The 24175-nt window shown below is 40.3% G+C and overlaps 3 protein-coding genes and 1 long non-coding RNA gene across 5 annotated transcripts; all 4 read right to left on the bottom strand.

The window, feature by feature from the left end:
* Positions 1–1642: 1642 nt before the first annotated feature.
* Positions 1643–2638, bottom strand: LOC101163058 (trace amine-associated receptor 1-like). Its single transcript, XM_004085890.3, has one exon. The coding sequence runs from the start codon at positions 2636–2638 to the stop codon at positions 1643–1645; it is 996 nt and encodes a 331-aa protein (XP_004085938.3).
* Positions 2639–3578: 940 nt separating this feature from the next.
* On the bottom strand, positions 3579–5953 carry LOC105353754. Of its 2 annotated transcripts, XR_002872936.1 has the most exons (6): positions 5811–5953; positions 5612–5706; positions 4813–4866; positions 4438–4595; positions 4268–4359; positions 3579–3862 (listed from the first exon to the last, which is right to left on the bottom strand). It is a non-coding gene; the product is annotated as an uncharacterized LOC105353754 (long non-coding RNA). The 2 variants fall into 2 exon arrangements; XR_002872935.1 differs by having other exon boundaries at positions 5612–5953.
* Positions 5954–8141: 2188 nt separating this feature from the next.
* Positions 8142–9110, bottom strand: LOC101174969 (trace amine-associated receptor 1-like). The gene has a single exon (XM_004083634.1). The coding sequence runs from the start codon at positions 9108–9110 to the stop codon at positions 8142–8144; it is 969 nt and encodes a 322-aa protein (XP_004083682.1).
* A 7296-nt stretch (positions 9111–16406) lies between these two features.
* Positions 16407–17663, bottom strand: LOC101174719 (trace amine-associated receptor 1-like). The gene has a single exon (XM_004083633.3). It carries the CDS (start codon positions 17376–17378, stop codon positions 16407–16409), a length of 972 nt encoding a protein of 323 aa, XP_004083681.3. The 5' UTR covers positions 17379–17663.
* Between the last annotated feature and the right edge of the window lie 6512 nt (positions 17664–24175).

The following is a 24175-nucleotide window of genomic DNA, read 5'->3' as shown; positions in this document are numbered from 1 at the left end:
ACATGTGACTGGGTGACTTGACAAGCATCAGGGATGAGACAGATGTGGTAGTGGAGAATCCAGTAGTTTTCCAAAATAAAACTTCCTTTACAATCAGATTGTGATTGTGGTTGTTTTTGTTTCTCTGCAGCCCAGTACCAACTGTCTCACGGACAGTACTTGTACCGGTCTACGGCCAGGGGGGTGCCCTAAAAGATGGGAGTGCTATGTTGTCTGTCATAAAAGACAGAGGACAACACTAGCAACATGCAACACGACATGATACAAACCACCATTGATCGGGAAAACTATGGTTGAAATAACGTAGCCAGATCTTCGTTTCTTTTCTACCTTAAATTTTCACTTTAATTAAAACATTTGCTTTCAGTTGTAAAGATGACTTGGGACCACAGAGTTATAACAAAATACTGGATGTTTTTAGTCTCCAATGCCATCTCTGATTCAAAAAGAGTTTGAAACCTAAATGTGTTTGTTAATGACTGTGTCCAGCACGAAACATAAAGGTCATAGACCACACAATGAGCCTGTAGAGTGAAATAGTGACTAGAGTTCAGTGTACTAGCACTGTACAACCATACATCATAAGTGTGCGCAACTTACATTAGCCTTATGAATACTTCACAATACACTTACTATATGCACAACAATGGTAAGTTCTTTTTCAATTAACTTCAAGGTAACTACAAGACACACCTGCGCCATGAACTTCCTGCTCCTCTCTAGGACCCTCCAGGGGCCCAGGCAACTGAAATACCCACCGCACCCACACAGGTCAACCCCAAAACAGGCACATCTGACTATAGCTTGACCCCTTGATGCCTATTAATGCAAATATGGATCAAAACACTTCAAGATTATCCTAATATAACATCGATAACAAAAAATATTTGTATAATAGGAAATAAATTCAGCCATCAAGGATGTAAAGTCCATCACCTGTTTGTTGCGACTTTGGAAGCTACACATGTGCTTCAACAGCTTTGGCAACTTTCCCCACTACATTTGTCTAGTAATGTGTTAGAGCACAGCACTGTGTGAACAACCAGCTGCTTCCACAACAGCCTTTTGTTTCCGGACCTCCTCATGAAAAGTGTTTGCCTCCTGTCAAGCCTATACTCTCCGTTTTGTTCATTTAAATAAGTGGTTTTATCTGACAGACTATTCAGGGTGTGTTGAGTAAATTAACTGAATATAGAGTTTCTAATATTTCACGTTTTTACAGTGTTTCAAAGAAATCAAATGTGGGTTTTCATCGACAGCAAGTTATACTTACGTTAATGAAAAATGATAAATACTTGAAATTATTAACCAGTTTTATTACTAAACAATGAAAATAAAGGGGTTTTGTTGATACTCTAATTTTTTAGGATGCATTTAAGAAGGCCTAATTTAAAATGTCTTGCCCTGCATGATTTCTTTTTGCAGGCTTTTCTTTGTGCACAGTGTGTCCTCGCTATATTGCAATCTCGCTGTTTTGCAATTCTGCAAAAAAGGCTAAACTGTAATTAAATAAAGACGTTTAAACTACAGTAAATGAAATCATGTGTCAGACAGTAATGGTCCAGTTTCAGCTGGTAAAATTATTTTATTGATGCAACTGTTGCTGTCTTTCTAAGAATGAAATGGCATTTACAACATCACTTCAAAACAGAGTAGTGTTTGCATGATTCCCCTGAAATATTCTTCCAGAAAGGATCATTCTGATAGCTGATCTGAACCAGGTATAAAAGAAGGCGTAAATGAAAGGATTCAGCATTGAATTTGACAAAGTTAACCAGTTTAAAGTCTCAATCACAGCAACTGGAGTTTCTTCGTATGTCAAAGGCTGGAAGATGATACACAGGAAATAGGGAGCCCAGCAGAAGAGAAACACTCCCATGACAACAGCCAATGTTTTGGTGGCCTTTCTTTCCATCCGGCTCACGGTTGTTCCACACTCTGAGCTCTGACACGTGGTGCTCTGTATGCTTTTAACCTGCTTCTGTGCCACAGACAAGATCTTCAGGTAGAAGCTCAGCATGACTATAACTGGGACATAGAAAGAAAAAACACATGCCAGGGTGGTCGAAATCAGAGCGTCGATCAGGCAACTTCCCTCACATTTGCCTTGGTTAAATCCTGCAACTATGATGCCAATTCCGATCAAAGCGGAGACTCCCCAGCTTGCCAGAATCATCATCCCAATGACGCGGTGAGTCATTTGACTCCTGTAAGTCAGAGGCTTGCAGACTGCATAATATCTGTCGATAGAAATACAGCACAGGTTCAAAATTGAAGCCGTGCTCAAGGTCACATCAAAGCTGCCGCGCAACTTGCAGAACAGATCCTCCTGATACCAACATGAAGTCACAGTGACGGTCATGCTGGACGGAAAGACCAGGATGCCAACGAGCAGATCCGCAACAGCAAGAGACAGAATGAGGTAGTTGGTGGGAGTATGAAGCTGTCGAAAGTAAACAATAGAGATGACTACGAGAAGGTTTCCACATACGGTGATGACAGACATGAATCCCAAGAAAATATACAACGACACACAGCTTATGGAAGGTGGGTTTGCAAATGTTAAAACTGCATCATGTAACTCATAACAGGGATGTACCACTTTAACAGATTTGTTGGTGGCCAGCTCTGATTCCATGCCTACAGATCTATGAACATAAAAAAACAACACATTACTTCAAAAACTCTTCCAAGTGCGTGATCACAGAGTTGAAGAAAAGAAAAAAAGTCAAAGAGCATCTGTGAGGCTGTTCAATTAAAAGACGGAGATTGCTGGTGGAGAAAGGTGTGTCCTCCTTTGTTGTCTCCTGCACGAATGCAACCAACTTCCTATTTAACCGTTGGATTCATGCATAACCAACAAAAACCAACCAGACTCGACAAATCAGAGGAGTAGCCACCCCCGTGTCTTTGCATATCATTTAAATTATGAAAAAAAAAAAAAGATTTTGTGTGACAAAGTATTTTTCTATGTAACTTCTATATAGAGTACATAACCTTCATGTAGCTTAAAGGTGCAAATAAACATAAATATTGACTAAATGAATTTTTCTCTCTCCACACTATTAGGTCAGGTGGTAAACTAAATGGTTTGTAGTTTTTTTTCAGTTGTTAATTAAAAAAAAAGTCTGTATGTGGAGGGTTACATTCTACCACCAGGACCGACAAGAAGAAGAGAGCAGGACCGGCCATCCAGCACTGAAAAAAATACAACAGTGGTTTAACTTAAAAAAATTGAAGTAATCTGTCACACCTAATATATTTGCATTGTATCAATGTAAATGAATAATTTAGCCTAACCTATTTTTTTTATTTCGGTTAAACTGATTCTGTGAGGTGAAGAAAAGCAATTATTTTGAGTTTCTCTAAATCAAAATAAATAAGTTCTGTTTTTTACTCATTGGAAATGTTCTACTTTATCTAACCTGAAAAAAACGACTTGATATAATCCATTTTTTAATCTTTGAGCAATTTACTTTTTAAAGTTGTCTCAGATAAAAATGTCAGGTTCACAATCTAATTAACTGAATTAAGCTTTAGAATTATATATTGATGTACACAGACTCAGAACACATTTCTTCATGTAAACAATATTTATTGTTCCATGAACATATCCACATCCAAATTTACAAACATGACATCTTTAAGATGTATAAACATCAAAACTGTTTCCCAATACTAATACACTTAAGTGAGGGGAAAAAAACATTAATTGACACTAACTTAAAGCTGGCTGTTCAGTCTGAAAACTTTTTTCATCCATCACTATCTTGATGTCTGTTGGTGGACGGAGAAGATCCTCTCTCCCAGTGAGAAAGATCGCCATGGTTTCAATCTGCGGAGCATCACTGTCCAGACCGTTCTGCAGACATAAAAAAAATTAACATATGACAACTGGCGCGTTGCTCTAAAAGGTATAATTTTGTTTTAGTTAAATAAATAAGCCTCAATGTGTATGCTCACTTTACTTTATCAATGTTTCGGGATTAGATACATATGCCTGTGACCCCATAACATATTTTTGACTGTTAACGTTAAGCAAAAGTTGTATTCAAAGCAAAGAAAATTTAAAACAGAAATGTAAAATGCAAACTAAATGTTGTATTCATTTTTTTTTGGCAAAGTTGTGCACAAAGTCTTAGTATTTGTGCACAACTTTATCTTTATGAATATGTTTCTTGTTGGCAGTGATCTTAACCCATACAGTGCCATGTTCCATTTCCTACATCATAAAAGAGTGTCATAGTTGAGAGGTGGATAACCTTACCTGGTGTTCTTTAATGAGGTGCTCAAAAGATTCACCAAGTAGATCATCAGAGATTTTAGGATGGCTTCTCCTCTGATGGTAATGTCAACAATCTGAAAAGAAAGCTTGTCATTAGTTAAAAGTTCACCTAACCACCCAACTGCTCTATGGACCACTCATGTCATACAGACCCTTCATCCAGAACTTCTAAGATGTTGGTGGTCTGCTCTTTCACACGCCCTCCATTGCTCCTGATGACCTCTAGAAGTTTGGTGGAGTGTTTGTCCAACTGTGCAAAAAACTTTGCCTCCAAAGTAATTGTTGTAACTCTCAAGAAGTCTGCATTTATCTGAAAATGAAATCAGAGAACATGGATGATGATGGTCCAGTTTGTAATGTTTTAGGAGTTCAGATCGTCTTGAATAAGTATGGGCACAGTCTTTACAATTCCACGTTGATGAGTAACTGCGGAAAACAAACAGGTGTTTAGGGTGTAGGGAGAGCAATGTTATGATTGGGCCTTCATCACAATTGCATAGGTTGTACAAAACAAAAAAAAAACTTACCAAAAGTTAGTCAAAGGCTTCCAGACTGGATGCAGAGCAGAAACCGAAGAGTGTCTTTATGAAAAAATAAATAAAAATAGTCATTACAGATGATTACAGACAGTGGAAATCTCAATGATCATACACGATAATGACAGCCACACAGTTTGGAGCCATTCTCTCTGATTATTTTTATTTTTTGAATGTTGACAACAGGGAAAAACTGGGAAGTGTCACAAGCTCCTCCAGCCGCTTTTGACATTAAAAATGTGTCTGTGTTGAGTGTTAAGGATCCTGCTGCCGTATCCCATAAACTCTTTTTTTGTTCAATCATTATAAAAAATTTAATAGGTTTATTATTATTAACCTCCGACGACATACTCTGTCAAGTGACGTAATATTCACGCATGCGTGAACGGTCGGTTCGGGGAGAGCAGTTGTCCCTGTTAAATTCAATAAAATATCCAGTGTAACATAACGTAACACGGCTCATAGATGTTTTCCTGTAGTAAATAACATTCGACAGCAAATACACCACAAACAGTGTTTGATAGCAGTGTTGCATCAATTTGTACTCCTTATTAAAATAAATTCACCAGTCGCAAAATACGGCATGAGAGCCTCACTGTTAGTGCTAAATGTTAGCTTAACTGCACTAGCTTAACTGCACTAGCTTAACTGCACAGCAGCTAAAGTTGAATTTGCAGCAGAAAGTGTAAAAGCTTAAAATTCTTGGGGAAAACTCAAACCAATGCAAGCTTCGAAAACTGCCGACTGTATTTAAATTAGTGCTTTTGTCTTATTAGAGGTAAGAACTTACCTTTAAGCTGCTGCTGTCGGTCTCCTGGCGGCGGTTAGTTCCTCTTTTCCAAACAAACTTACTGCTGCTGGGGGTTGGGGACCGACTAACGTCGTCTGAAAATTGTGTCCAGGCAGTGAAGGAAATCCTCGTTTAAATGTACAAGGAGAAAACGACTGAACTAATTAATATACAATGATTTTTGTTGATGTTGTTTTACCTTACTTGTCGAGTTGTCGCTCTGAGAAGCAGTTCAGATTATGGCAGAAATACGGCCCGCCAAATTTGCATTTCATTTAGTGCGCATGCGCACATCAAACTCAACCTAATAATTGTGCTTTCACAAAACGAAAAAATTTTACTTTGGTACCCTGTTATCATTTACATTAAAGTAAAGTAAAAAAAACAAAGACACATTGCATAACTTATAAGAATTGAGTTCAAGAGAGTAAATTAAAATTTTTATATTAATGCAATGAGTAGAAACGCATCAAACTGATGACAGCAATGGTTTACTTTTTTCAGTGAGGGGTGAGGGTGGACCCCAATAACTGGGGGGGGGGGGGGGGGGGGGGGCTGAAAGGGCCCAGGGACAGTGAACAAGAGGATAAGGCTCCAGTTGCTGTAAACAACTAAGGAAAGGTTTTGGGGCAGCCTGATGCCCAAAACAATTTATTTTAATTATTTTATTATTTTTCGCCCTTCTTTTTCTCCCCTTCTCGGGCCTCCTTACTAAGATGTTAGTGTAAAGAGGAACGCCATCCTCTAGCCCAGGGGTGTCAAACTCATTTTCACCGAGGGCCACATCAGCGTAGCAGCTGTCTTCAAAGGGCCAGATATAACTTATACATGTAACTAAATGTAATGAAAAATAAACGTAACTAGTCCTTAATGTTAAATAACTCATTTTTTATTTATTGTAACTTTTTAGAGTGACACTAACAGTTGCATAGAAAACATATGTTTGCTTGTTACTTTGGCATAAATCTGTTCAAATTGATTCTGTCAGGTTAGGTTATATGGACGGTGTTTAAGTCCTAATGTATAGTTACCCAATCCGATATTTCAAGTCTGATTCCCCCTAAATATGAATAAATATACACCAGCTTTTATTTTTTATTCTAAGAAATTAAAAACTTTTATGCTCTTGCGGGCCACATACAATGACATGGAGGGCCACATTTGGCCCCCGGGCCTTGAGTTTGACACATGTGCTCTAGCCCCTCTCCAAGCTGGATGTGGCAGGTCAAGTGGGTGGCATGCCAGGGGTGCCCTGGAGCTCACCAGCCCCCATTTTCAGCCACCCAAATCCATGTATCTGGGGAGGAGCCAGGCCAGACAGGCTCATATACATATGTTTTTGCGTGTCAAAGTTTCTTTTATGTACTGACAGTAATTTCCAAGCGAGGGAATCAAGCCAGTAACCAACTGAGCCTTTGACAAACAACTCCTCGGCACATCGGTCCAGACTCACCCAAAGAAAAACTTTGAACAAAACATTCACAAATACTGAACTGAGTCAGGCTGAGGTGCAAGAGCGGATAGAAATAAATTCCTCATGAAAGGTGTTCAGTCATTATCAACATTGATTATCAGTGCATGTTTTATTTGGGTTTTTTAACATCTGCATTTAAATGCAAGTTTCTTTTTTTATTCGTATGAAGAATTAGCTTGACAAAAAAAAAAAAAAAAATACTAGTAATGCTACTATCACACCGGCTGCAGCATCTCACATTCATTTGGCTACTTTCAATGAAAAGTCTAACACTTAGACTTTGACCAATCAGAGACTCAGATTTGGTAGTGACATGTGGATGGCGTCCTTTTCAAAACACACAAGTGCAAACCGCTGTAAACAAAATCATTGAGGAGAAGTTGTTAATTACGGTTTGTGCCCGGCAGGAATCATGTGACACCAAGTCTTTTACATATCGGAAAAGAGCTGGGAAAGAAAAAGTCTGGAGCAAGATTCATGAGATTTACACCACTTTGACATTTCACACCAAGCTTCTTCCAACTTTATGTGGCGAACATGAGCTAGTAAACAGTAACACAAAAGAAGTAGTCCCTACCTGCCGCTCCCTGCTTGTCTGGTGCAGCTCTGCTGTGAAGACCACAGGCTGAATAGGCATTCATAAAACATCGTATAGGACGTTTTTGAACGCACAACACATGCAACACTGAACGAAATATCGGTCCATATCAGTGTGCCAAACACACATGATAGACTTTTTATTGTTCTCATCCTCTTTTTTGTAGTAGAAGATGCCACAGCTAAACTATGATGATGTTTAACAGCCTCCATGAAGCCATTCTTTACTTTCTACAGTAGTGAATCAACATGTTCTGTCTGACAACTGTTGTTTAAATCAGAGACTTAATTATAAATTAAAAACGTCAGCTAAAAACTTAAAAATACAAATTTGCTAGGTTCATTAATGAAAGGGGGTTGGAGGAACTGTTTTTATCATTTTGAGCTTTGTTTTTTGTAACTGTCATTTTTGGTCAAACACAAACTGACTTAAGAATTAAAAGGGAAAAATATAGGAAATCACTGAAGTGTCACGTTAGTCAAATCCGTGAAAAAGATCTTCCCTGAGATAATTAACAGAAAAGCAGATCGGAACCAGCTGTAAAAGAAAGCATAGATGAAGGGATTGAGCAGAGAGTTTGACAGGGCCAGCCAGTTCAGGATTTCTATGAGCGGGCCGGTGTCTGACGACCTGCTGAAAGAAACAATGGTGATGCAGAAAAAGGAAGGCAGCCAGCACAGCAGGAAAACCCCCATGATGACAGCCAGAGTTTTGGTAGCCTTCTTCTCCAACTTATTGGCATTTTCTCTAGACTTGGTGTGCTTTTGGAGGCTGTTCGCCTGTTTCTGTGCAACTAGGAAAATCTTAAGGTACAGACACAACATTAAAATAAGTGGCAGGTAGAATAAGAAAACAAAGGATATGAATTGGGTCACTAAAGCAAAGGATAAACAGCGTTGCACACAATTTGCTCTGTTAAATCCCAGCTGAAAACCCACAGCAAACAAGGCTGGGAGAAACCAGCTGATTAGGATCATTATACCTATGACATGATTATTGATTTTGAATCTGTATGTAAGCGGCTGACAGACAGCATAATATCTGTCCACAGATATGCAGCACAGGTTCAGAATGGAGCAGGATCCTAGTATCATGTCTAAAGAACTGCGTATCAAGCAGAAGACACTTCGGTTATACAGACACGTGCTGACAGAGAACTTCATGGTGAGAGGGAGGACCACAGCTCCCACCAGCAGATCAGCCACAGCAAGAGAGAGGATCAGAGCGTTAGTAGGGGTGTGAAGCTGCCTGAAGTACACCACCGAGGTTATCACCAGGAGGTTTCCACACACAGTCACCGTGGAAGCCGTACTCAGAAAAAGACTCAACAGCATACACGCCGTGGAAGTTGCTTCAGTGAGTACAGACGAAGCCAGTTTGTAGCAGGTGTTTAAAGGCAAAGTCTGTGTCTTGTTCCCCTGCTCCATGTTCAGGTATACCAGCTTTCCAACAATCTAAACTGCAATGAAGCTTTACAGCAAAAATCAAAATGGTTCAGCATCTGCCCAAACATTTCACATTCAGGCCAAAAACACTTTTTCACTCATCTCCAGTGCAGCGGTTGGGGTTGTTCAGGTATCGGGTCTGTCAGCTTTGGCTTTGAGAAAGAACGCCTTTATGGTTTTTTGACCCCCGTGGTCTCAGCGTAAAATCCCCACGGCTGGTTACATCAGAGATGCTACACCCAAGATCCACCTGGCAACAAACAAACCAATGGGCTCCTTTGTTTTTCTTCTTTCAGGTTACTCTTATGTAATTTGTTAAGAACATAGCTAAAATGCACTTTGCAATTATTTTTATGTAAGTTTCTCCAATCACCTTAAGCTATGGTATTGATATAAAGGTGTGACCTAACAAACCGATGTCTGACAGCGGAAGTATTTCATTAAATTTGTGAGTAAAAAAAATCAGAACATGTACACACACACACCAACTTTAATAAAGAATGAAGCAAAACACACCTAGTTGGTGTTTAAAGCTATACTGTAAATATTTTAAGTTTTTTGCATTTTTAACATGGAAATAAGTTGAAGAATTTCACGTGACGTCAAAGCCAAAGTGAAAACCCTCTGGTGGGCCAAAGGCTAGATTGTCCTGATACCAGCTAGTTTCCATCCATCCATCTTCTAAACCCACATAATCCTCTTTGGGGTCATAGGGGTCTAGAGCCTATCCAAGCCATCAGTGTGTGAATGTGTGAATGGGTCTGTGACTGTAAATCGCCTTGGGCCTTAGAGGAACATAGAAAAGCGCTACACAAGTATACCATTATAGGGCCACGCAGAGACAGACAACCGCAAATTCTCTTGTTTTTGTTTTTTTACAATTACTTATGTTATAAGACAATAAAACTCCACACTGCACACTTTATACACTTCCTCAGACAGAAATGAACATTTTCAAACTCTTAAAGTTCAAACGTTCAGAGAAAAGCAAGCCCAGTATTATAGAAGGAAAATAAAGACATGCTTGCAGTTGAAAATGTATCTAATTTTTGCTAATTAAATGAATGCATATTTTACAGGAAACACAGCACAGCAGAGAATTATTGACGATGGTCTGCAGTAAATCAGGATGACAAAATCAATGAGCTATTAAAAAATAAAAACAAAAACATGGTAAATTGCACAAAAAAACTGTGAATTAGCAAGACGAAAAAATGAGAACTGCCTTATAGCAAGGGACCACTGTATTGTGCTACTCAAATATTTACAACACCTTCCCGAAAAACCCAGTATGAATTTTGTGCAACGTCTGAGGTTGCTAATTTGCAATCTTTAGGAATGTATCAGACTGCAGCAAAAACCCACTCTCATCACACTTATTGCTCTAAAATTTCAGAATGAATTTGGATTTTAAATACATATACTAAAACAAACTGAATGTGCTACTTTCCTCTGAGGTAAATTAATGTTTTAAAGTTAAGTGTTGGTGAGCACAGGTGTTAGCTCACCTTTGCACTAATAGTTTGCATGTTTGAATGAAATATAATTTCACACTAGTTGGTTTGAAGGTAAAGTATGTGTGTGTGAACATTATCTGTTTTGTGTACATGTTGACATTTGGACATTTTTGCAGCTAACAGGGTTGTTTATAACATTTGAGTGTGTGTGGACAGGCCCCGCCCGTTTGAGATTTGTATTACTTCCGAACCTCACCGTAATGTGAGAAACTTTATTTCGGTTATGTTAAACAAACAAACTTAAAAACATCAACATAAACATTGACACTGATCAATGTCAACATAAACATTGAAAATAATAATAATAATAATAAATAAATAAACATAACATAAACATTGAACAAAATTAACCGAAAAAGGTGTTGGGTGAAGCCAAGGCTTATTTCCCCAACCCTGAATACAAACATTACATCTACCTACAAACTGTTAGAACCTTAAATCAGAAAAGAAAACAGATGAAAAAAACAAAAACCAAAAACAAAACAAACACTTCTCAAAATGACCTCACAACCACCAAAGTCTCTCAGTCCTGAAGGTATTTTTGAAACATTTTAACTTTATACATTTTCTTAAAGTGCAGTATGGATTTTGCATTTTTCAGTTCGTCTGATAATAAATTCCACATGTTGACCCCCTGAACAAAAACACTATTTCTTAATGCGTTAGTTCTGACCACTTTCTTTTTAAACATATCTTTACCTCGAAAATCATAATTATCAACTTTTATTTCGAACAAACTCAGTATTTTGGCAGGTACACATTGTTTTTTAACTTTAAACATAAAAATTCCAGTACTAAGATAAACTAAATCATAAAATTGTATTGCCCTTAATTTAGGAAATATTTGTTTTGTGGATTGATTGTATGAAGAGTGGTTTACAATTCTAATTGCTTTTTTTTGCAGAATAAAAATAGGCTTTGTATTTGACTTGTAACTATGCCCCCAGATTTCTAAACAATAGGTCAAATAAGGAATCATGAAGGAACAATATAGAATATACAATGTAGCTGTGTTTAAAAAATATTTGACTTTATGTAAGATGGCTAATGATTTGGACAATTTAGAGAGAATATAAGTTATGTGTGGTTTCCATGATAATGTATGATTCAAGATTACTCCCAGAAATTTTATTTCATTTACTCTTTCAAGAACATCCTCAATTTTTAACTCAGAGATGTTTTCCCGTTTTCTATAGCCAAATATAATGTACTTGGTTTTATTTTGATTTAAAGACAGTTTGTTTGAATCAAACCATTGTTTGATTATGGATAATTCTTTTGTTATGTCTGAAAGAAGCTTTTCCAGGTTATCTCCAGATAAATACAAAGTAGTGTCGTCAGCATATAAAACACAATTTAACAAATCAGAAACTTTACAAAGGTCGTTTATGTATAAAATAAATAATATAGGACCCAATAGGGACCCCTGGGGTACTCCACATGTAACAGGACACATATCAGATTTTTCGTTATTGAAATAAACATACTGACATCTGTTAATAAGATAACTTTCTAACCAGGAATATGCTATTCCTCTAAAACCATATTTCTGTAACCTACTAAGTAACATAGTGTGATTTAATGTATCAAATGCTTTTTGAAGATTAACAAAAACGCCTACAGTAAATTTCTTCTTCTCTATCGAGGAAGAAATATGATCAACTAGATGCATTATCGCCATTGAAGTAGATCCACCAGCCCTAAAACCATATTGATCCTCATGCAATAAATTAAACTTTCCAATGAAATTGTTCATTCTTTTAACAAAAAGTTTTTCTAATATCTTGGAGAATTGGGATAATAATGAAATTGGTCTGTAATTTGTAAATATATGGCGATCTCCATTTTTAAAAATGGGAATAATTTTTGCTATTTTCATGTTATTTGGAAAAATGCCCTCCCTAAAAGACATGTTAAATATATGAGTTAATGGTTCAACAATGAACTCAATTGTGTTTTTAATTAACGACATATCAATGTCATTCCAATCTTTGGATCTTTTATTTTGAAATGTTCTTACAATTTCTAGTATTTCATTTGAACTACCCTCAGACAGAAACATTGAGAACTTGTTTGATACTAAGTTCTTTCAACTTCTTTATTGGCTCTTTTATTTCCATTGCAAGTTTATTTCCAACATTAGCAAAGTATTTATTTAATTCATTTGCAATAAGCATTGGGTTTCTGATCTGAATATCATTTTTTTTTTAAATAACTTGGATACTCTTGTTTCTTATTGTTTTTTTTGGTTAATTTGTTTATTATTTTCCAAGTCTCTTGCATGTGTAGTTTGTGTTGCTCAATTAACTTATGATAATACTGTTTTTTAGAATTCCTATTATATTCACCAATTTATTTTTATAATTTTTATATGTATTTTCTGCTTCTTTACTTTTTTCTTTTACAAACTGTCTGTATAGTGCATTTTTCTTTTTACAAGCCTTTTCAATACCTTTGGTTATCCAAGGCTTTTCGTTATTTTTTTTATGACTAATTTTAATTTTTGGACAGTTTAAATTATAAAGCTCTATGTATCGATGCAGAAAGGCATCATAAGCTTCATTCACATTGGTAGAAGCATAGATTTCATTCCATGTTTGATTACATAGAGCCCTCCTAAATGAATCAATGTTATCAGAACTGCAACACCTTATCCATTTTCCCTGGGTCTGTGTATACATTTTCTTTGAAGACACATTTTTCAACACTGCAAACACAGGCAAGTGATCAGTAATATCACAAAACAAAAGGCCTCCCAAAATTTCTTTATCAGTTCTATTTGTGAATATGTTATCTAGCAACGTTGCTGATTCTGTGGTTATACGTGTAGGCTTATTAATTATTGGGCATAAACAGTTGCCATACATTGAGTTGATAAACTCTCTTGTTTGATTTAAACCAGTTGGATTGATTAAATCTATGTTAAAGTCACCACATACTATTTTTATTTTATTTGTGCCCATAGTATTTAAAACTTCAGACATTTTTTCATTGAAGTTGGCCATATTTGTTCCCGGTGGTCTATACACACAACTAATCCATATCTTTTTTGAAAGACCATCTTCTATTTCTACTGTGATACATTCCAGAACATTATCAATAGTGTAAGATAATTCATCGACAATTTTGCTATTTATTGTTTGTTCAATGTATAGAGCCACTCCTCCACCTTTTCTTTTATTTCTATTGGTAGTATAAAGCTCGTACCCCTCAAGGTTGACTTCCACCATCTTGTTATCATCAAGCCAAGTTTCTGATACAGCAATCACATTAAATCTTTTTAAAGATTTAAGAAACAATTCTATAGAAGAAAAATTCTTATATAAACTTCTGCTGTTGAAGTGAATAACTGATAAGCCTTCTTGAATGTCCACATTGCTTTTAAACTGTTCCACTGTATAATAATTACAACTAATTTAAAGATCATTATAATAGTTTGAGTCCGGGTCAATGTCATTTTCAAAGTCATGCTTTGTGTTTTCAGATTGATCTTGGATGTATGAATCAGACTGATTTTCTGTACACAGCAATAAGTGATCCTTTGTAGCTGAGTTAACTTTGCAACTTGTTTTATTTTTCATTGTATTGTCTGTCATAATTATCAGGCATCCAGTCCAGTTTGAACAGTCCCAAACCCGATCCCAGCATACCTTCTTATGTCAGTCATTTGAAACGGTCCAGTTCTTTCATGTTCCTTATCATCATTGAGCGTGCAGATTCCACCCCGTTGGGTCTGATGTAAATTTTCCCATTCCTGGTCCAAGTTGCTTGAATTTTGTTTTGTTTCTTTGGCAGTCGAGCACATCTTGCTATTTCTGCATTTTTTTTTGTAAGACTTTCGTTTATGTAAACTCCAGAGCCTTTTAATTTTTTTGATTGTCTCAGTAGCTCAATTTTTTGCTTTACAGAGATTACCTGCACAACAACAGATGATTTGATTTTAGGATTTTTGTTTGGAATCGTGTAGCAGCTGGAGATGTTTTGCTTTTCCAGAGTGATATTCTTGGTGTTCAGAAATTGCAGGAGTTGTTGTTCCAGTGACTTTAATTCCTCTGTAGGAGCGTCCTCACCTTCATCCACTCCAGATGCTACTTTGGCATAACTGCGATGTTTAGTTTCAAATCCTGTGATGATAACATCTTTGTTTTTTGCTAGTTGTTCCAGATCATCAATCCTTTGCTCCAGGAGTTCAATCTTGTGGTCTTTTTGAATAATTATTTCTTTCAGTTGCCTGATATCCTCAGGGAGATCCATGAGACTTTTTTGCTGAGTCACAACTTTACTTATCTCAGAACTCATAAAGGATAGTGATTTTTTAATTTCCTCCATCTCTTCTGACAATTTTTTGGTTGCCATTGTTTTTTACAGTCCAAACTACTCACACGTGTCCAAGTTAGTAGGTAGATTTGGTGAGGCTGCTTTGTCTTGATGGTTCAGGTGTTCTTCAGGCTGAACAGGCCTGTGAATTGATTCCCCAATATTCCACCGAATATCCAGCTTTAACTCGGAATATTCTTCAGATATTTTAAGAGTTTGTAGATTAGGCACTTGAAGGCTGTAGATCAGTGTAATTCCATTGGATCATGTAGATTTTAGTGGGATTGTAGAAGGCCATTTAGCAGCAGCAAGCAGCAGCAGCATGATAAACATCCAGTAAACTTGTTGCTTTATGCCGCTTTATGCCGCCCCTCCTATTATCACCCTCCTACCCCCCCCCCCTCCCTCTCTAACGTCCCTCTATCTTCTTCCCTCCTTTCCTTTTCCGTCCGGTCCAACACCAAAGATTCTCAAATATGATTCAAATGAATAAAGTCTGGCCTCGATTACAAAAGGGGTTTATTCAGACATACCTCTGGTTTGTCAGAAGATTCATAACCCCTGTTGTTATAGTAAAATATGTCCAATACAAGAGGCCCTCAGCTCTCATCTGTCTGCCCAGCTGTTGGACAGGACAAGTTAAAAAAAAAAAAAAAGTTCGTCTTTTTCTAAGCAAAACCATCAAGCATTTTTCGTAGCTGTTTTTGAAATACTGTAAGTTCTGAACAAACTTTTTTTTTAAATGTAGTTTTCTATTTTATAAAAAGAACATAAGTATAGAGTTAAGAATGAAAATCTGAAAATGACCCATAATGCGATGTAGCGGAACAAAGAAGTCATACAGGAATGCGTCCGCACCGCAGTCAGCATAATCATGAGCAAGCTGAAATACGGGTACGGGCGTTGGTTTTGAGTTGTCTTTTCTCTGTTTAAATCCCACAGCTAGTATTAACAGTAAGAAATGTAAAAACATTCAATTATCAATATTTATTTTAGGAACAACATAGTCTGCTGTGTGTATATTGTTTTATATTATAGACAATGTGATATAAAATAGCAAGTTATTTTATATTTGGATTTTTCATTTTTCCTTTGTAGCATTGTATGATTAATTATTAGATGCAAGCATCTGTGGCACAAATTACATCGTGGGTTACAAGGTTTAAAAAATCTATTTTTATACACAAGAAAATGAAAACAACAACCAAAAATAACATAAAAGAGAACAGTTTTAAAACTCCCCAAAATAAAATATTACAGAATTTCAGTTTGTTAGAGAATTGGAATACAATAAAACTTTTAAGCATCAACTAATGTTTGTGAACCCAAACTCCATCTTCTAAGGATGAACAATGCAAAGGTTTTGATGAAAGAAGCTTTATTTTTTATCAGACAACAAAAAAAATCTAATAACATCTTTCCTTTCCTAAACATTTGAATTCTGTCATTGGAGTTTAAAGTTAGAACAATTCCATTGAAATATTTTTCCAGAAATGATCATTTTAAAAGCTGACCTAAACCAGCTGTAAAAGAAACCATAAATGAATGGGTTGAGCATTGAGTTGCACAGAGTAAACCAGTTCAGTGTTTCGTACAGCGGTACAGACACGCCACCTAACACCTGCAGGGAAAAGCAAAGAAAGAAAGGCAGCCAACACATGAGAAAGACTCCCATAACAATGGCCAGAGTCTTTGTGGCCTTCCTTTCCATGTGGCTGACAGTTGCTGCAGAGTTTGTGTTCTGGATGCTGCGAGCCTGCCTCTGTGCCACAAAGAAGATCCTCAGGTAGATGTAAATCATTATGAGCACTGGGAGATAAAAGGAAAAGACAGGCGCCATAACCTTTTCTAGCACAACATCAGAAAAGCAGTCATCTTTACATTTTTCTTGTTTTAACTCTGCAACCACAAATCCAATGGCAACAAAGATGGAAATTCCCCAGCTCATCGTGATCATGACCGCAACGACCCGAGTGCTCATCCGAACTCTGTACGTTAGAGGCTGACACACTGCATAGTATCTATCCACAGAAATGCAGCACAGGTTAAATAAGGAGGTTGTGCTCAGAACCACGTCAAAACTGTCTCGAATTTTACAGAATATGCCTCTGTCGTACAAACAGGAGCTGAGAGCAAACACGATGCTGATGGGAAGCACCACAAGTCCAACCAGAAGGTCGGTCACGGCCAGAGAGAGGATGAGGTAATTTGAGGGAGTGTGGAGCTGCTTGAAGTAAATGATGGCAATGATGACAAGCAGATTTCCACAGACTGTGACAACTGACAGCGAGCCCAGAAACATGTACAACAAAGAACATTTCGTAGAGGAAGTCCTAGTCAGCATCTCAGAAATGTTATTTCTTTCATAACAAGGATGGACATCAAAATCAAGATTAAAAGTAGATCTTGCTTCCATTGCTCTCTGTTTGCCAGCTAAAACAATGAATCAGTGAAAGCAGAATTACATCCCAAAAGCTAAAAAAAAATGATTTTACTCAATAGAAACCAGCCAACATTTCATTTAACCACACCTGCAATGCTCTTGCTGATACTATAATGCAAAAACCTGCCTCACTTATCTCCCTCTTCTGTGATAACGTCACCATGAGTTTGTCCAATCAGACAGAGGTAAACTGCAGACCAATGACGATTCAATGTTTTTGTTTTTGCCAACAGGAATCTAAAAGTTTCCAAGAATGGAGATCCCTTATTCTTTTTTTTTTTTTTTTAACTTGTCCTGTCAAACAGCTAGGCAAACAGATGAGAGCTGAGGGCCTCTTGTGTTGGACATATTTTGCTTTAACAAGAGGGGTTATTCATCTTCAGACAAACCAAAGGTATGTCTGAATAAACCCCTTTTGTAATTGAGGCCAAACTTTATTAATTTCAATCATGTTTGAAAATCTTTGGTGTTGGACCGGACGGAAAAGGAAAGAGGGGAAGAAGAGAGAGGGACGTTAGAGAGAGGGGGGGTAGGAGGGTGATAATAGGAGGGGAAGGGGGGTAAGACCATGAAGCAGCATAGAGCAGACAGGTTTACTGGTTGTTTATCACCACGGTACGGTTCAAATGTAGTACAAAAAGGGCGGGGCCTGTTCACACACACTCAAATATTATCAACACACCTGCTAGCTGCAAAAATGTCCACATGTCAACATGCACACAAAACAGATAGTGTTCACGAACGCATACCTATGCCTTTAAACCAACTAGTGTGAAATCTTTCATTCATTCAATCATGCAAACTATTAGTGCAAAGGTGAGCTAACACCTGTGCTCAAGTGAGTGTTTATGTTCTTCTAAAATGGATGGTGGAATGTGAAAAGAAGGAGGAGGAGCGCCCAGCCACCCCCACACCCAGACCCCCGTCGCAGCAGCAGCGGCAGCCGGAATTCCCCCAACGCCATACGGGAACAGGCAGGGAACAACCGCCCCCCGGGCGACCAAGACCGCCACCCAGGCCAGGGCCAGCAGGACCGCCGCGAGGCCCCCAGAGCCAGAGAGCAGGGAGGCGCAGAGGGAAAGAGAGCGCCGCCCCAGCCCAGCCAGGAAAGCAGCCCCCCGCCGGAAGAGCCCAACGCAGGGCCCCGCCGGAGAGGGACGCCCACAGCCCCAGACGAGCACCCCATCACCACCCAGGAGTTCCGGGCATCCCCCCGCCCCGACCCCAGGTACGAGCCAGGACCCCCCAAGGGACACCCGGCCCAAGGTTGGTCCAGGTAGGAGCAAGGCAGGGGCCCGCCGCCCCCGCCCAGCAGGGGGGAACCCCGGGGAAAAAAGGGCGGCCCACAAGGGGTGTTATAAATATGGCCCGACCAGGCTCGGCCATGTTGGAAGTTTGGCGGGGCCCAGCGCTCAGGGTCAAGGACCAGGACCCACCCCCAAGGGACACGAACACCCCCGGCTCAGGTGTAATATGAACCCCCCCACCGTGCGGAGAGAGCACCGCCGGGCCCAGGGAGCCGGCACCCAAGGGACACGGCCGCCATCGCCAAGGGGCCCGCACCCCCCACCAGGGAAGGGGTAGGGGACAGATGGACCCAGGTCCCACCTTCCTTGTAAAATGTGTGTGCGTGTATGGGTGTTTGAGAGGGTGTTTGTGTGCATGTGTGTGTGTTTATGTTTGAATGTATATATTGAAGGGGGAGGGGTGTGTGTACTAAGGGGGGTGCAGTTAAAATTGGCGAGTAGGGCACTAAGGGGACATCTCCTGATTACTCACAGTGATGTCCCCTCACCCTCCACACCAAGGGGCCCTAAATGTCTAAGGTGCGGTTAAAATTGGCGGGTAGGGTGCCAGGAGGACATCTGCTGCTTGCTTGCAGTGATGTCCAAGCACCCCCCCTACCAAGGACCCTACATGTCTAAGGTGCAAATAAAACCGAAAGAGGGGGGGCCCACTCCATACGGCAACCATAGGAGGGGGGCCACTCCCAAGTAGCCCCCCCCCAAGACGCATCGCAGGCTAGACCCCCCACCCCCTCACCCTAATATGAGGTTATATGAGGAAGGGGGTAAGTTGGGGACAGCTGGTAGACTGTCCCCCGGTGGTCAAACAGCCGTCCCCCAGCCCACCCCCAGCAAAGGGGCCAGGGCCACCCAGCCCAGGGGCCCCACCCCCGGAGGCGCCGACACCCCAGGCCCGGCACCACCCACCCCACACAGAGAGAGAGGAGCCAGAAAGCGTCGCCCCCCCCGGAGCAAGCCCAGGCCCCCACCCCCAGACGCCGGCCCTAGAAGAGCTCTGGTCAGGCCTCGACGGGACCGAGGAGGCCAACCGGCCGAGGCAACCACTGATTGCCTCAGCGGAGACCCCGACCCGCTAGCCCCCCCGACCCGTACCAATAATGGGCCCCCCCTCCCCCCCAGAACGCCCCCCCCACAGGACAGGGCCGACAAGCCCCCCACCCCACCCCACCCCAGACCCCGCAGCCGAAGCGGGTGACACCCAGAGCGACCGGGGGCCCCGAGAGGGTTGTCCCGTCCCGTCCCAGAGCCAGGGAAGGGCCGATCCCAGCCCCAGGTGCAGATGGGCAGCCCATCCGGCGCCGCTGGGCCCCCCCCCGAGCAGGGGCCCCCGCCAACCCCCCCCAGCACAGGCAAAGGGACCACTCCCCCAAGCCAAGCCAGAACACCACCCCACCCCCCCACCACGCACCCCCACACCCAAGCCCAGAGGACCACGCAGCGCCCCAGCCCGCCCCACCCAGGCACCGGACCCGACCCCCCGACCAACGGAGCCCCCCACCGCCCCCGCCAGGCACCGGAAGCCCCGACCCCCACCCCAAACCACGGCAGAAGGGCAAGGAGCAGCGACGACCAAGCCCTCCACCCCCTAAGTCATGGAGTCAACCACAGGAGACCAGAGAGACTGAATTCTTTCAAAGTTACTTGAGCTTTGGGCTGACATTTTTTCCAAGCTGATATGATCAAACAGCAGATTTCTGTGTTGACTTATGTTTATATTTTTCTTGTTTTTCCAATTTATTAAAATAGTTTTTTTGGCAATACAAAGAGTTATGAAAATGATAGATGCTAATCCTTTTTCTTTATCGATGGCACTCATGTCACCAAGCACACAAAGTGACGGTGAGGCCGTGATTGAAACCTTAAGCCAGACTGATAAATCGGCACATACCTGCTGCCAGAGAGCCTGGACAGGAGTGCAGAACCACAGTGCGAGCATGTAGCTGTCGGGTAGATTATTATCACAGTGCTCGCAAATGTCTGAGTTACTGAGACCCATCTTGAACATCCTCTGTCCAGTGTAGTAAATTCTGTGAAGAGTTTTGAGATGGATTAGCTGCAGATTTGGACTTTTTGTCAGTTTAAAGGTGTTTAGACAGAGTTCTGACCAGAAGCTTTCATCTGTGCTGATGCTCAAATCTGCATCCCATTTTTTTGTTGGAAAGGCAATATTGTTATCTAAATTACATAAAAGTTTGTATATTTTGGAGAGAGTTCTATTCATTGAAAAATTAATCAGAGTGGTAACTACATCTGGTAGCTTTAAATCGTCCTCTTTAATTTTATACTTTTTAGTAATACTTGATTTAAGTTGCTGATATTCCAAGAAGTTATTTATTCCATGTTTGTCTTGAAATTCCTGGGGAGTTATGAATCTTCTATCAATAATTACGTGCTCTAGTTGTTTTATGCCCCCTGCTTGCCAAGCTGGGAAGTGAATCATTTTTTTGTTTATGAGGATGTCTGGGTTGTTCCAGATGGGTGTCATTTTACACGGTTGAATTGATGATTTTGATATTTTGAGAAATTCCCACCAGGCTGTTAAAGTGGCATTTATATTAATGCTTTTGAAACAATCCTGTTTTTTAACTGTTTGGCTAATAAATGGAAGATCTGACAGGTTGATCTTTCCACATAACGCCTGTTCCAAGTCTAACCATGAGTTGGTTTCTGGATTATTTTTTAACCATTTTAAGATATATTGTAATCTATTTGCAAGAAAGTATTTGTGGAAGTTAGGTAATTCTAATCTTCCACAGCTTTTTGCAGATTTTAAAGTTTTTAGACTAATTCTTGCAGGTTTGTTGTTCCATAGAAAGCTTGATATGGATGAGTCTAATGTTTTGAACCATTTTAATGGCGGTTGTGTGGGAATCATTGAGAAGAGATAATTAACCTTGGGTAAGATTTTCATTTTAACCGTGGCTACCTTGCCCATAAGGGACAGAGGCAGGTTGGTCCAGCGTGTTAGATCGTCCTGTATGCTCTTCAGTAATGGGGTGTGGTTTAGCTGCACCAGTTCTGATAGTTTGGGGGAAAAGTAGATACCCAGATATTTGATATTTCCTGTTTTAACTGGAATTGTGAGTCTTTGTGTCAGGGTCGGGTGGTGGACACAAATGCAGGACGCCAGCGGATACGTATAACTCGAATTTAATCGACTATTGTCGTGAGAGAACAAACAAACGAAACGATCCTGTGACCATGACTGGGTTGACAAAGAATATATACAGTGACTAAAGTGGAAACAGGTGAAAACAATCAATGAGGTAAAGACAACGAGTGTAACTAGTGACCAGAACCGGAAGTGTCAAACTAAAACAGGAAGTGAATCAAAAAACAATATCGGCCGCCCTGGCCCCTGCTGGTACCTAACACTTTGTTCCATATTCCTGTTGAGTGGTAATAAAACAGACTTATTCCAATTAATGGAATAGTCTGATATGGAGGAGAATTCATTTATGATCATTGCTGTTTCATTTACAGAATGTAAATTCCTTAAAAACATTAATATGTCATCCGCATAAAGACTAATTTTATGATGGCTGTGTTTGGTTTTTATTCCTATAATGCTCTCATTCTGTCCTCATTTTTTCAGATGAGGAACCGATGGCAAACGTGAAAACCATGTTTTTAAACTGTAACCTAACACAACAAAAAGATTTAAAGAAATATATGTAAAGCGAAACATTACGATTTTTATTGTCAAAGTGAAAGCGATGAGGAGACACTGCATAGTAAGGTTCAATGCCTTCTCTATTCTCTATTATGTAGGGCCTCCAACAAAAAAGCTAAAGTTACGATCAAATAAGCCAGAGAAGTTAACAACAAAGTGTTGCAACTGAACCGTAACAAAATAAACAACCCAGAAGCAATTCAGCACTTGGCGAGTGAATAATAAATATTTATAAATGAATTTACTTAGCAGGAATTTAATCTTTATTTTCATTAAGGTGGCAGTGGAGTAAAGCTTGTAGGGTATGAAGTTAGGGAAGATTGTTTGTAATCCAAACAGGAAGTAGGTATCACGTTTGTGATATAGTTCCAATGGATCCTTGCTCTTCCTATGTTCCGGGAAGAGCAAGGTTGCAGACCTGGTCAAATTCCCAAGTGTTCAAGCTTACAGTAATGGCTGCAGGCCTCACTGTTGTGAATTCTTTGATTGGATAGCAGTATAAGGTCTTTTTAAAATGTTTGTTTTGAGTTGTTATGCAGCTTAAAGCCAGCCTGGACATATGGCTAATAGGTTAAGTTTTTTGGGGAAAAACACCAGCCATCCCCTTGACTACTGTTCTTCATCCAATTATCCATCCATCCATCTTTCAATGTCACTGGGTTGCCAGGCCTGTTCGGCAAGGGAGGGGTACAACCTGGAGAGATTGCAAGTTAGTCGCAGGGCTGTACAATGATTCCCACACACGATCACACCTAAGGACAGTTTGGAGTCACCAATTAACCTATGAAGAATGTTTTTGACCTGTGGGAGGAAGCCGGAGTTCCCGGAGAAAATCCACGCATGCACAGGGAGAACATGCAAACTCCACACAGTAAGGTCCTTGATGGGATTTAAACCAGGTGCTCCACCGTTCTTTATTTTTTAAATCTTGTTATGGTTTTTCTTTATAGATCTAGATGATATAATGAGTGTAATATTTTACAATATTGTAGCGGGAGGTGGCCATCCAAGTGGCTGATTAATTGTGATGGAGTTTCCTGTGGTTGTAACTTCAGCTCGTGTCTGTAGATCTGTGTGTCCACTTCTAAAAAAGAATATCTCTCTGTTCAAGTGTTGTTTTGAAGGTCTGAAAATACACTGACCAAAAATATAAATGCAACACTTTTGTTATTGCTCCCCTTTTTTTATGGTATGAACTCAAAGATGTGAAACATTTTCCACATACACAAAATAAACCGAATCAGTTCTGGATCCAAGATGGCTGCCGCCGCTACGTCTGCGTCCACCTCCACTGCCGTGACTGCACCAACAAACCCTGACACACAGATCACTAACCTCAAAAAGGACATCCAGAAACTCTCTGATGAGTTGAGGTCAAATAATGATCTGTTGAACTCTTTGCTGGACCTGGCCCATCAACAGTCCATGCATATTGCTTCCCTGAAAGCGGCTGTGGAGGACACGGTTCACTGGGATCCTGACACCTCGCCGCGGCCTTCCTCGAGCTCCACACCAAAACCGCTTTGGTCTGAGGTGGTGTGCCGCGGGAAAAGACCCCTGGACCGTGATGGGCTCCTTCTCTCCAACCGCTATGATGTTCTGTCGGGTCCAACATCTGACGACGTTCTGGAAGCTTCTCCTCCACTCAGCGGAGAAAACCCTCGCCCTGTCGCTGCTTCTCGGCCCGAGAAAGAAAGCCGCCCGGCATCTGCCTCTGGAGGTTTATCGTCCGCCAAACACCGACAGCTACTGAGAGACGCAATGAGTAGACGCCCTGACAGCCGCCGCCG

Source organism: Oryzias latipes, chromosome 24 (genome assembly GCF_002234675.1).
Source record: "Oryzias latipes chromosome 24, ASM223467v1".
In the NCBI taxonomy this organism is placed as follows: Eukaryota; Metazoa; Chordata; class Actinopteri; order Beloniformes; family Adrianichthyidae; genus Oryzias; species Oryzias latipes.
This window is presented reverse-complemented; position numbering and strand designations above follow the sequence as displayed.

What these genes read in the sequence shown, in the direction of transcription:
- LOC101174969 (XM_004083634.1), bottom strand. Translation starts at nt 9,110, where the DNA reads ATGGAGCAGGGGAACAAGACACAGACTTTGCCTTTAAACACCTGCTAC.
- LOC101163058 (XM_004085890.3), bottom strand. Translation starts at nt 2,638, where the DNA reads ATGGAATCAGAGCTGGCCACCAACAAATCTGTTAAAGTGGTACATCCC.
- LOC101174719 (XM_004083633.3), bottom strand. Translation starts at nt 17,378, where the DNA reads ATGGAAGCAAGATCTACTTTTAATCTTGATTTTGATGTCCATCCTTGT.